General features: G+C 42.9%; 1 protein-coding gene across 3 annotated transcripts in view; it reads left to right on the forward strand.

Moving 5' to 3' along the window:
* Positions 1 to 12,437, forward strand: part of ZFP64 (ZFP64 zinc finger protein) — a 77,046-nt gene that overhangs the window by 9,599 nt on the left and 55,010 nt on the right. For all 3 annotated transcript variants that reach the window (XM_057702436.1, XM_057702435.1, XM_057702434.1), the window contains exons 3-5: positions 6,056 to 6,217; positions 7,288 to 7,350; positions 10,795 to 11,046. In XM_057702436.1, the coding sequence (XP_057558419.1) occupies positions 6,056 to 6,217; positions 7,288 to 7,350; positions 10,795 to 11,046 (477 nt within the window). The remainder of the gene's footprint in view (positions 1 to 6,055; positions 6,218 to 7,287; positions 7,351 to 10,794; positions 11,047 to 12,437) is intronic.

Below are 12,437 nucleotides of genomic sequence, written 5' to 3' on the forward strand. Positions count from 1 at the left end.
ACTCATTATGTGCCATGTGCTTTTTAAGTACTCTACATGAAGTAGTTTTTCACAACTTAAATTGTTATGAAGTTAAATTTAACATTTAATTTTAAAAATTAGATGTTCACGGACTTCCTAGGTGGCGCAGTGGTTAAGAATCCGCCTGCCAGTGCAGGGGACACAGGTTCGAGCCCTGCTCCAGGAAGATCCCACATGCCAAAGAGCAGCTAAGCCTCTGCGCCACAGCTATTGAGCCTGCGCTCTAGAGCCCGTGAGCCACAACTGTTGAGCCCATATGCTGCAACTATTGAAGCCCACATGCCTAGAGCCCGTGCTCCGCAACAAGAGAAGCCACTGGAATGAGTAACCCGTGCACCACAATGAAGAGTAGCCGCCGCTCACATCAACTAGAGAAAGCCCGTGTGCAGCAATGAAGATCCAACACAGCCAATAAAATAAATAAATAAATTTATAAAAAAAAATTAAATGTTCACAACGTAAGTTAGGTACTAAGAATTATCTCCATTTTACCCATAATGCACTAACGCACAGAGGAGCTAAATAACTTGACCAAGGTGACAGAGCCAGAAAAGGGCAGACCTGGGCCTCAAAGCCAGGCTACCTGCCTGAGGAATCTGTACACTTGACCTCACTGCATCACCCCTTAATAAAGTCCTCATTGCAGTGTTTCTCAAAAGAATCACTTGGAGCTTCGGTAAAAAATGCAGACGCCCAGCCCCCTCCCTTAAGGATACCATTGGGTGGGTCTGAGCGGGGTCCTGGGAATCGGAGCAGCCAGTGAGGGCTTGGGTCAGCTCAGATGCTTCTGGTTGCTCTTAACAACACCGAACTACAAGAGGGCTGGACTGTAAGGCATTGCTTATCTCAGCACCAGAACGGGCAGGGCAGACCCAGCGTCTTTGCATCTTCTTGCTGTCCTTGGCGGTAGCTCTCCTCATGACCACAAGGTGGCTGCTGCTGCTTGCAGCCTCAAGTCTTCACTCAGCCCTGCCCATCGATGGAGAAGGGGGGCGGGGTGGGGGATGGTTCTCTTTATCAGAGAGGAAACGCTTCTCCAGAAACTCTAAATCCCACTGGCTAAGATGCCCAGTTCCACTGTCTTGGAGGAAGCCAGGCCGGCAAGGGACAAGGAGAAGGGGCTTAACAGTGGAATCCAATCCCAAGGCCCTCTGGACAGCCACACCCCTGCCACTACCCTGTTAGAATAGTCTAGAGCGGGAGTTCTTACAGCTAGAATACAGAAGAATTACCTGGAAAACTTGTTAAAAATACAGCTAAAAATATACCCAGACTATGCCTAGATCTTGGCATCAGAATCTTTGGTACGTGATCAATTAATTTTTTTTTTCAGATCTTTATTGGAGTATAATTGCTTTACAATGTTGTGTTAGTTCCTGCTGTACAACAGAGTGAATCAGCTATATGTATATATATCCCCATATCCCCTCCCTCTTGAGCCTCCCTCCCATCCTCCCTATCCCACTCCTCTAGGTCATCACCAAGCATGGAGTTGATCTCCCTGTGTTATGCAGCAGCTTCCCACTAGCCATCCATTTTATATTTCGTAGTGTATATATGTCAGTGCTACTCTTTCACTTCATCCCAGCTTCCCCTTCCCCACCTACCATGTCCTCAAGTCCTTTCTCTACGTCTGTATCTTTATTCTTGCCCTGCCATTGCCACTGAAAGATTTCCATCCTTTCTTGTCTTTTTCCTGGTCCAGTGGTTCTCAAAATTGATCACGTACCACTGATTGCCACGTGGGGACAGTATTGGGCAGTTTTTTCTTCTCTACACTTTTCTGTACTCCCTAGATTTTCTACAATTGGTGTTTACTTCTGTTTTGAAAAAAAATACATTTTTAATCTTAAAAAAGAGAAAAGGATTAAAAAATGGAGTTTTTAAGTTGAAGAAGAGAAGGGAGAAGCAAAGTGGCTTGGGAGACGGGAAGTCTTCGGATATTTGAAGAACAGTTCTGTGGGAGGAGCTACGGTTGGCCCATGTGAGCCCATCGGGTCTAAGACACCAGTGGGTCCTAACCTCAGGAGAGATTTTGGTTCCCTGTGAAATTCATGTGACAATCTTAGTTTTCAAGCAACATCACGAGTGAATAACTGAACACCCAAGGTGCTCCTGCTACAAACCAGGAGGTTTGTATAACAAACCTCATGTTTCAGATGTGCACCTGGGCACATGGGCAAGCCAGGGAGAGCCTGGGAGGCAAAAACAAAACGAAAGGCAGGTGTGAGGCTGTGAGCTGCTGAGGGGTGTTGGGGGAGGGGTGTTGGGGGAGGGGTGGGAGGGTGGATCTCACTAAACACTGGACTTGATTAAAAGAGCCATGCCCAACGGGGAGTTGAGGCCTTGAGCTCTTGGGAAAAGTTAGAAATGAGACCCTCACCCTCCCACCAGAAAGCGGTGGTCATTGCTACAGACGACCTTAGTGGAAATGTAACAGGGAATTCCGAGTTAAATCAGACTCCATGTTCAATCTGTTCCTTTGACTTTAACCTTTGCTTTTTGCTGCTTTTGTCATTATAATCATACATGATGGCCTGCCTCAGGGAACCCTGCTCTCCTGTCTGAATGTTAAAGTGCCTCTGTTCAGCTCACAGGCAGACAATCTACCCTGCCCACCTGTGAATGGCTGCAGAAAAGACGAAATTAACATCCCCTCACTGAGGCTGGTCATTCCGGGAGATGTTTTGCAAGACTGATGCCCTTTCGCTTTACTTCCCCACGGTCTCTCCCTCTCTCTTCTGCCTTTTTATTTTACTTCCTCACCACCTCTCCCTCTCTGATTCTATAAAAGAAACTGGCATCCAGACCCTGATAAGGTGGTTTTTCAGAAACACTAGTCTGCCATCTTCTTGGCCTGCCGGCTTTCCAAATAAGATTGTATTCCTTGCCTGAACACCTCATCTCCGATTCATTGGCCTGTCATGCAGCAAGCAGAGCAAGCTTGGACTTGGTAACAAAAAGAGGAGCTTGAGACATTCTTCCCTGGGGAGAGGTCGCATCCCCCCTCAGCAGATCTGGGTGCTTGGGGTTGTCCCGCTACCTTCACTTCTGCTGGGCACTCAGATTCCCCAAGGCCACTGCCACTATTTATGCCAAATCTGAAGACACACAAGGGACCCCCCCCAAACGATCCCTGAAGTTGGCTGCCTGACTCTCTGTGCTTCCTGCCACCTCCCCAAGACACCAGAAGCACAGGCAACAAAGGCAGAAATAGACACATGGGACCACATCAAACTTCTGTGCATCTAAGGAAACAACCAGCAGAATGTAAAGGCAACCTACGGGATGGGAGACAATGTTTGCAAACCCTATATCTGAGAAGAGGGTACTATCCAGAATACTCCTGTGTTTCCCCTTTGCTGTGACTCGCCACAAAAGGGATGCTAAGGCTTACAGTGGTACACAGGAGACGAAGCCCTGCCTGGCCGCTGTCACAACCCCTCCCCACCCCAGCGCCTTCCAACCTATTTTTATTCAAAAAGTGGTAGAGCAGAAAGTTGGGAAGTCATGGTAGCATGACAAGCTATCCTGGTTTTAGCACTGAAGGTCCTGTGTCCAAGGCAAACAGAGGCAGTTGATCTCCCTAAGTTTTGATCATTCCTGTTGAGCGTTTGGTGCCCAATTCTGTTCAAGTGTAGTGACTAACGTTTATTAAGACTCAATTGTGGCCATATCCTATGGTCACCTGACTGGCCTGAGGTCCCACACATAGGAAGTGGCTGAACGTGGACTTTTATCAGTTCAAAGATACATTATAACATCTGAAGTGGGGGTGCACCTTGGAATCAATGAGATCGCTACCAGCCAAGATGCAGTCACCAAAAAATTTTTTCACGCTTGTGAACAACCTTGATTGGATTGTCATTGATCACTTTTTATGATCTGTCATTGATCACTTTGGCAGAGTTGTGTGCCTTTTGGGGGGCTACATGTGTTGGGTTTAATTGCTGTTTGAAATGTCTTCTGAGATATTGCAGGATGATTCAGATAGAAGATGAAAAGTAACTGTGCCCAGAAATATCTGGAAACAGTAGCAGGGGGTCAATTTGATGTTAATGAAGCAAATGTTTGTTGCTGGAGGAACAACTGTAGTTTTTGCAAAGCAACAACCAAGAAAGATGGATTCCCTCAATTAGACAAAGCTGGGTTAAGGTTTGCTGCTGAGATGTGTGGAAAAGGATCATTTGCGCTATTGGTTCTCAGACTTGAGTGTGTATCAGCAGCTTGTTAAAACAGATTGCTGGGTCCACCTGAGAGCTTCTGATTCAGTAGGTGGGCGTGGGGCCCAAGAATTGCCTTTGTAGCAAATTCCTAGGTAAGTCCAGTGCTGCTGGCTGGGGACCACACTTTGAGAACCAAGCAGAGCAGAGGAAGCAGAAGCAATAGCTAATCCCACAGGGTGGATGAAACATCTCAACAAGAGGCAGGTGTGGTTGATTAGTGCATCAAAGAGACTTGGTGTGAAGATGGAACATCAGTTTGTCAGCATCTTTCGGCCAGCTTTAAACAGAAGCCACTTAACTTCCCCTTACATATTTCAATTGAGAAAAATGGAAACCGTGATTTTGCTCAAATACCAAATGCTGATAGAACCCAGCTGTTCTTTGACATGCATTGGAATGAAGTTGTCATTGCCAAAGGTGCCCAAGGAGTACAGATCAGGAATCTCAGTTTCCTGTCAAGTGTCCAAAGAAATCTAAAAGAACTCATTCAATAAATACTGTAAAATGTCTAAGGAATATCTATATGTCTATATCTATATATAAATAGCTAAGGAATATGAAAACATTGCATCATAATGTGTTGAATTGGCAACTTTAAAAAATTTATTGTATATAAAATAATGCTGCATCTTACAGTCTGTAACATCTTAGATTCAAAGAAAGATGATGTTTGTTTTAAGAGAAACTATAACTAGCACCTCAGACCTGTGAAGGGGGTATTACTGCATCAGGCAGAGCCAAACGAGGGAGTGATGTCAGGCCCGTGTTGATTTAAAGAAGTGTACCCTGTAAGTACAATGGCAGAAATGTCAAAGGTGGTGCCTCAGTGACTGAAGTTTGGAAACAGAATATGAATGACATTGGCTCTCAAAGCCATCATTAGGGCCTCTTGGCCTGACAAGTTCATCCAATGAACAAGCCCCCATGGTAGTATTTAGTCCTATTTGAAGCCAAATCTCCATTTTACATGTAATAAAGGAAGAAAGAAAATACATATTCCCAAACCATAAACTTAATTCACAAAGTAGTCCAAAAAAATTTATAGTCGAAAAAAAGAAAAAGGAAATTTGAGACTGCCTATTTTACCTGTTATAATGACAAGGTTAAAAACAAAGGTGATAAAGATGTTTGGTCTCCTGTTTATTCTTTTCTTCTTAAAACTTCAGTGAGAATACAAGGTTTGGTTGGTTGGTTGGTTGGTTGTTTTAGGAATACTTGTGTTAAAGAGTATTTATATTTGGAGAGTATTTGTCGTTTTGCCCAGAATTCCTTCAGTCAGTTCCTTTCCAGTTATGTGTTAGGATTTTGTGATAAAGCTTATGAAAGTACCTAATGCTTTTGGCTGAAGTTAACAGAAGACCTACCTGGTGTAAATGGTAGGGACATTTCTTGTTTATTTAGTAAGTCTAGATTTGACTGGTTCTCAGGGCTCTGGCTCAACATCTGATTTTCTTGCTCTCCCTTTATGGTTACAGAATGGCTGCCACAGATCCAGACATCACATCCTCACTCCAGCATGTCCAGAGACAGAAAGTGGGGCAACCAGGGCAACAAGAATGAGCTTTCCTCAACTACCTCTCTTTCTGCCCCCACATTTTTTTTAAATCAGGGAGAAAATCTTTTCCAAAAGCCTCCAGCAGATGTTCTCTAGTGTCTCGTGGGTTAGAATGGGGTCACATGATCAGTCCTAAGCAGCGAGGGAGACTGAGAAAGCAATCTTAACATGTTCATTCTCTACAAAGGAAGGTAGGCAAAGGGAATAGCTATTAGGTATTCATATTATGAAAATTAATAATCATATCTTTTAGTTTCAGCTCCAGAATTTGTTTTTGAACATGGCTATCAAACGTATCTGCCCACGGAAAGCAATGAAAACCAGACAGCCACTGTCATCTCTCTCCCTGCCAAGTCACGTGCCAAAAAGCCCACAGCCCCACCTGCTCAGAAAAGGCTTAACTGTTGCTATCCAGGTAAAGGCAGCATCATGTCCTACTTGTGTAGAGAATGTGACATTTAACAGGTGCAGGGCTCAAACTCGTGAATTGCTGACAACTGGACATAGATGTGCTCCACACTGCTTGGCTTAAAAAAATCAACCCTACAGCATTTCCGTCATCACATATGACCTATCTCTCACTGTCTCTGGTCACCATGCACTTGGGCTTTAAGACTTATAGCCAATGCGCCTTTGAATGGGACTAGTGAAAATGTCAGATTTCTGTGAATTTTTCTTTCTGTGCTATAACTTAGGAAGACATCCAGAAAAATTGTTCCTCTCTTACTTAAAAAAACAAAACAAAACAAAACACTTTATTTGGAAATAATTTCAGACTTAGGGAAAAGTTGCAAAAACAGCACAAAAAATTTCTGTGTACCTTTCATCTGGATTTCCTAAACATTAACATCTTATGTTTGCTTTGTTGTTCTTTCTATATATCCATATGTTTCCCCCAAAGTTGCAGACACGATGTCCCTTTACCCCTAAGTACCTCAATGTGTATTTCCTAGAAACAAGAAAATTCTTTTATATAACCACAGTATAATCATCAATATCAGGAAATTAACATTTATACAGACTATTATCAAACTGCTGACCTGATTAAGATTTTACCAGTTGTCTCACTAGTGTCCTCTGTTTCACAAGAAAAACATTTTTCTGCTAGTCTGGGATCAGTTCATAATCACAGGTTGCATTTAGTTTTCATGTGTCTTTAGTTTCCTTTAATCTTAAGCTTTTGTCTTTGATGACCTTGACATGTTGACAAAGTACAAGCCAGTTATTTCATATTGAATAAAACATTCGTCGCTTTGGGTTTGTCCGATGTTTCCTCATGCTTAGATTTAGGTGAAGCAATCTGAGCAGGAAGCACAGACATGATGCACTTCTTGGCTCATGGTATCAGGAGGCACTCTGATACCTGTTGGTCCCGTTACTATGGGATTAACTCTCATCACTTGGTTAAGGGCATTTCTGCCGGGTTTCTCCATGCTAAAGTGGCTGTGTTTCCCTCTGTCATTGATCTTTCCTTGCCTTCCTAAGGTTGCCAGTTCAAGACTGCCTATGGCATGAAGGACATGGAGCGTCATTTAAAAATCCACACAGGTAAGTGGTTCACACACATCCCTCCTCTGTGCTGGAAGCCGGGGGTCCAGACAAGCCAGACACGTGATACGACGACACTGACCTCGATGGTCATCATGGGAGTACAGACACCAGTGAAATAGACATGAGATGCTGTTTCTACACATAATTTTGGCAGAAGATGTTTAGAGCAGTAAAATCTAGTGCTAGAATAGATATGAGGAAACTTAGGAGTGGGAATGTGAACTGGTACAGGCATTTTGAAAACTGATCTGCCTGAATTGAAATTTAAATGCACATTCTCTTCTCATTTGGAAGAAATGATCCTGTAAGTGTGTTTAAGTGTGTGTGTGTATGTGTGTGTGGTGTGTAATGACTGGTGAACAGAGGAAGACGAGAGAGAATAGGAACTTTTCATTTATGTATCTTTACACTGCATCCTTGGATACCTGGGTGTGTTAGTTTTACAATTTTGAAGGAGGAATTTAATAATACTTTTTTAAAGGAGAGAAAAAGATTGATGCATGGAAAAAGAAAATTGTGATTATTTCTGGTGATTTTAATTTTCTCTAGAGTATTATGTTTATGTCTTCCAGACCTTCTGCATGGAGAAGGAATTGCTTTTAGACTATTTTTAACACAGTGTTAGATGCTCATAATCCAGATGATACAGTCATAGATAAATTCAATGCGTGTCAGTGTGTATAAGGGAGGGACACTAAAATTGTGGCGTGGGCATCACTAATTGCCCAAATTCTGCTACTTAGCCTCAGGTAAAATACCCGGAAGATAAAATAAAGAAGATAAACTATCTGGCAGTTGTCTCTGATATCCCTTGGCCATGGCCAACAATTGCCTTGTTGCACTGGGGTCACCATCATATCTAATCAGCCTCAGAGCGTCATGTCATCTGGATTTCTTCTAGTTATCAGAATCTGAAGTGACTGGGTTTCAGGTATTGGTAAGCATTCTCAATGTAACAAGCAATGAGTCTCTCCTGATGGGTGTCCCATGTTGAATTTCCCTCAGTTACGCATAGCATTTTCAATGCATAGCATATTCATCATTGCAAGGTAAATTGCTATCATTATTCATGCTAATTGGGGAAGCATTATAAAAATATAAGTGAGGACAACAACCTGGAGTCCATTGCTGCAAATCTTCAGGAAGCATCCTTTACTCACAGTTAGCCAAGCTTGGGTTTGTAGGATGGTTTCTGCAATAACAGCAGCATCTCCATCAATATCTTCAAGTCAGAGAGTCGACAAGGTGTCCTTACCTTAATTACTTTCGGAGAAGAGGGCGTGGCCAGGAGCAAAAAAAGCAGCGCTTTTTACCAGCACAGCTGGCCAAAAAACCATCCAGCTCCACCGACATCTGGCCCCTGCTTGGTGTTGCAAATACATAGGATGGTGTCCATAGAAGCTGTTTAGGAGCTGACAGTAATGAGAAATGACTGTTCCTGGATTTTCTAATTTGACTATGAACATTTATTTATTTATTTATTTATTTATTTATTTATTTATTTATTTAATTGGCTGTGTTGGGTCTTTTTTTTGCTGTGCACGGGCTTTCTTTTTAGTTTCAGTGAGTGGGGGCTACTTGTTCGTTGTGGTGCACGGACTCCTCATTGCCGTGGCTTCTCTTGTTGCGGAGCACAGGCTCTAGGCGTGTGGGCTTCAGTAGTTGCAGTACGTGGGCTCAATAGTTGTGGCTCATGGGCTTAGTTGCTCCGTGGCATGTGGGATCTTCCTGGAGCAGGGCTCGAACCCATGTCCCCTGCATTGGCAGGCGGATTCTCAACCACTGTGCCACCTAGGAAGCCCTGACTATGAACATTTTTAATAATAAAATTATAATCTTTAACACACTTCTAGATGTATTCTTAAATCCCGGATGTTTGTTCTGAAGATAGTGATCAACTTTGGCTGACAATTGATTTTAGCACTTAGCTATTTAGGATTTGGCCAAAATACATGTTTGATATGTAAAGTAAAAAGTGAAAATCCTGACTCACAGCCCACCTCCTTCTTATCTGACACTTGCCCAAAAGTTACCAGTCTTAATAGTCCAGTGTGTCTCATTATTAAATTCTGGCATGCCTATACTGGGCTTAAACACACAATTTACTTTTTCCATCTCTTATTAAGTTAATATTATGTACACTATCACTGCAACTTTCTGTTTCTCACTCAATGCTGGATGTCTTTCCACGTCCCTATGTATGTATCTACTTCATTCTTTTCAACGGCCAAGTAGGAAATTGGCTCAGTAACATATAGTACATCCATACAGTGAAATACTTCAGCCTTAAAAATTATGTTGTAGAAATGTAATGATGTGAAAATGATTGACATTATTTTAAGTGCAATAAAGTAGTAAATGGAGAGGCAGTGTTGCATTTGGCTAAGAAAGCAAGACCGTGGTATGTTCTAATCCCACTTGTTGAGAGAATTAAGTAAAATCATTGAGAGGCACAGAATCTTTCAAAAAATAAGTGTTTAAATTGATGTTCACCAAGGTTTTTGTACTCCAAAATGTACACATGCACACAAAGTACAAAAATAATTGGAAAAGTGTATATCAAAAAATTAGCAATTGTTCATGGGTAGCAAGCTGACATATGCATTAGTGAGTACAGATTAAGCTGCCGTAACAAAAAAACCCAAACACCAGCTCCCACAAGGTAGGGGTTTATGTCTGTCTTACATAACTGTCCAGAGGTAAGCAGGTGGTCAAGGCAGGTAGGCAGCTCTGTCCTGGGAGATGATCTGGGAACCTACGTTCCCTCTGTGTATTACGGTACGTTAGGTTACGTATCCACTGTCTGCAGGTGTGCTCTTCTCCGTTCCCTCTGTGTATTATTGTACGTTAGGTTACATATCCACTGTCTGCAGGTGTGCTCTTCTCACCTGCTAGTTCACCCTCATGACTTGGTAACAGCTGGCAAGACAGGTGGAAGGAGAAAAAGTAAAAGGCAAGCAATTCCCTTTTACAATAGGGACATATTTACCTTCTCTGCCATTTGATTAACGAGGACATCATCGCAGAATCACCCCCGGCTGCAAGTGAGGCTGAGAAATATGTTCTTTGGCTGGTCAGCCGTGAGCTCTGAGATTCTGAGTTTTAGGGTGTGTCTGTTATGAAAAAGAAAAAAGAACGGATGGATGTGAGATAATGTTTCTTATTTTACTTAGCTGTACATTAAAAATTTGAGTTGCTCTCTATTTTTAATTAAGAATTCATACTCAGTGTAGGAAAAATTAGAAAATACTAATAAAGAAAATAGAAGAAGTAACTCCCCCTCTCCCAAGACATTAGCTCTTTGCCTATCATCCATCTAGTTTGGGGGTGGAATTCTAAATATTCTTGGGTGACTGTGTCTTCCTCTTTTCATAAGGCAATGGGAAATAAGCCTTTTTCCTTTTCATCTTGTTTCCTGATGCCGTCCATGCATGTTTGAAGGAGACAAACCCCACAAGTGTGAAGTCTGTGGCAAGTGCTTTAGCCGGAAGGATAAGCTGAAGACCCACATGCGGTGCCACACGGGCGTGAAGCCCTACAAGTGTAAGACGTGTGACTATGCCGCTGCCGACAGCAGCAGCCTCAACAAGCACTTGCGGATACATTCCGACGAGCGGCCCTTCAAATGCCAGATCTGCCCCTACGCCAGCCGCAACTCCAGCCAGCTCACCGTCCACCTCCGGTCCCACACAGGTAAGTCCTTCGTGTGGTCCTCACTCTGAGCTCCCAAGTTCCTGTTGAGTAAATCACCAGTACCTTCAAGCATTGAGTCACAGCCTAAGTAAAGGAACAGGGCACGTTGGTTCATCCCATGGTTTGCAGTTTTGCTTTTCGTCTGCTCAGAAGTACCTTTCTCTGTAAAATAGGGGAAAACATCAAGGTTATAACTTTATGCATATCTTCATATAGCTTTATAACCTATTCACTAGTGTTTAATTGAGGAGGTGTGCTAAATGAGATAGATATAAACGATGCATTTTTAATAAATGTCTATATAACATGTGGTTAGGCATTTCAGTCATCTTTTTTATTTTTTTATTTTTTTATTTTTTTGGGGGTAAACCAGGTTCAATTATCTGTTTTTATACACATATCCCCATATTCCCTCCCTTCCTTGACTCTCCCCCCTCAAGTTCCCCCCACCCTCCCTGCCCCATCAGTCATCTTTTAAAGAATACTCTAATCAGTTCAGTGTGAGACAGCTTGATGGAAAAACTCAGCAGAGTAGGTAACGTAACAAATTATGTATGTTTTCCTTTTAGCAAGTGTGTCTATTAGCTTTTGATACGATGATGCTGTGTAACAACCACCACAAAAATCTCAGTGGCATATTATAAAAGCATTTATTGCTCACATATTCAGGTCAGCAGGGGATTGGCTAGACATCCCATTGATCTTGGCTGGGCTTAATCACATTTGTGTAAAAGGCTGGGTGTCCACTGACCTTAGCTGGGGATCTGCTGGCTGTCTCCATACCTTGGTTGGGGCAGTCTGGCTCTGTCCATGTATCTCATAGCCTCCCTCTGGGACCAGTGGGCTATTCCAGGCTGGTCCTTCTCATGACAATGGCAGACCTCTGCATGGCAGACAAAACAAGCATGCCCCAACATGTAAGCTCATTTCAAGCCTCTGCTTGCGTCCCATTGGCTAAAGTAAGTTATATGGTTGGGCCTGGTGTCAAGGGGTGGGACTGAGCTCACTCACAGTGTAAAGTCATCACAAGGTTACATGGCAAAGGCCATTTTTGCACCAACCACAGTTCACCCCACCATCTTTCACATCTCTCTGACATACAGATGCATTCATGGCCTCCCAAGACCCCCACAAGTCACAGCCAATCATAGGATCAGGCTCAAAGACCAGGATTTTGTAATCTCCATCAGGTACAGATATGGCTTTTCTTGGCCTAGAGCCTTCTGCAATAAAAAGACAAGTTGTCTGTCCCCCACACTCCCAAGATGCAGTGGTGAAACACAGCCAGGATACTTATAACATCCCTGCTGTTCCAAAGAGGAAGAACAGGAGGCACTTGGCAGTCACTGGTCCATAGGTTTCTGAAATCCCTCTGGGCAGATGTTTCTAGG

This window comes from Hippopotamus amphibius, chromosome 12 (genome assembly GCF_030028045.1).
Source record: "Hippopotamus amphibius kiboko isolate mHipAmp2 chromosome 12, mHipAmp2.hap2, whole genome shotgun sequence".
NCBI classification, from domain to species: Eukaryota; Metazoa; Chordata; class Mammalia; order Artiodactyla; family Hippopotamidae; genus Hippopotamus; species Hippopotamus amphibius.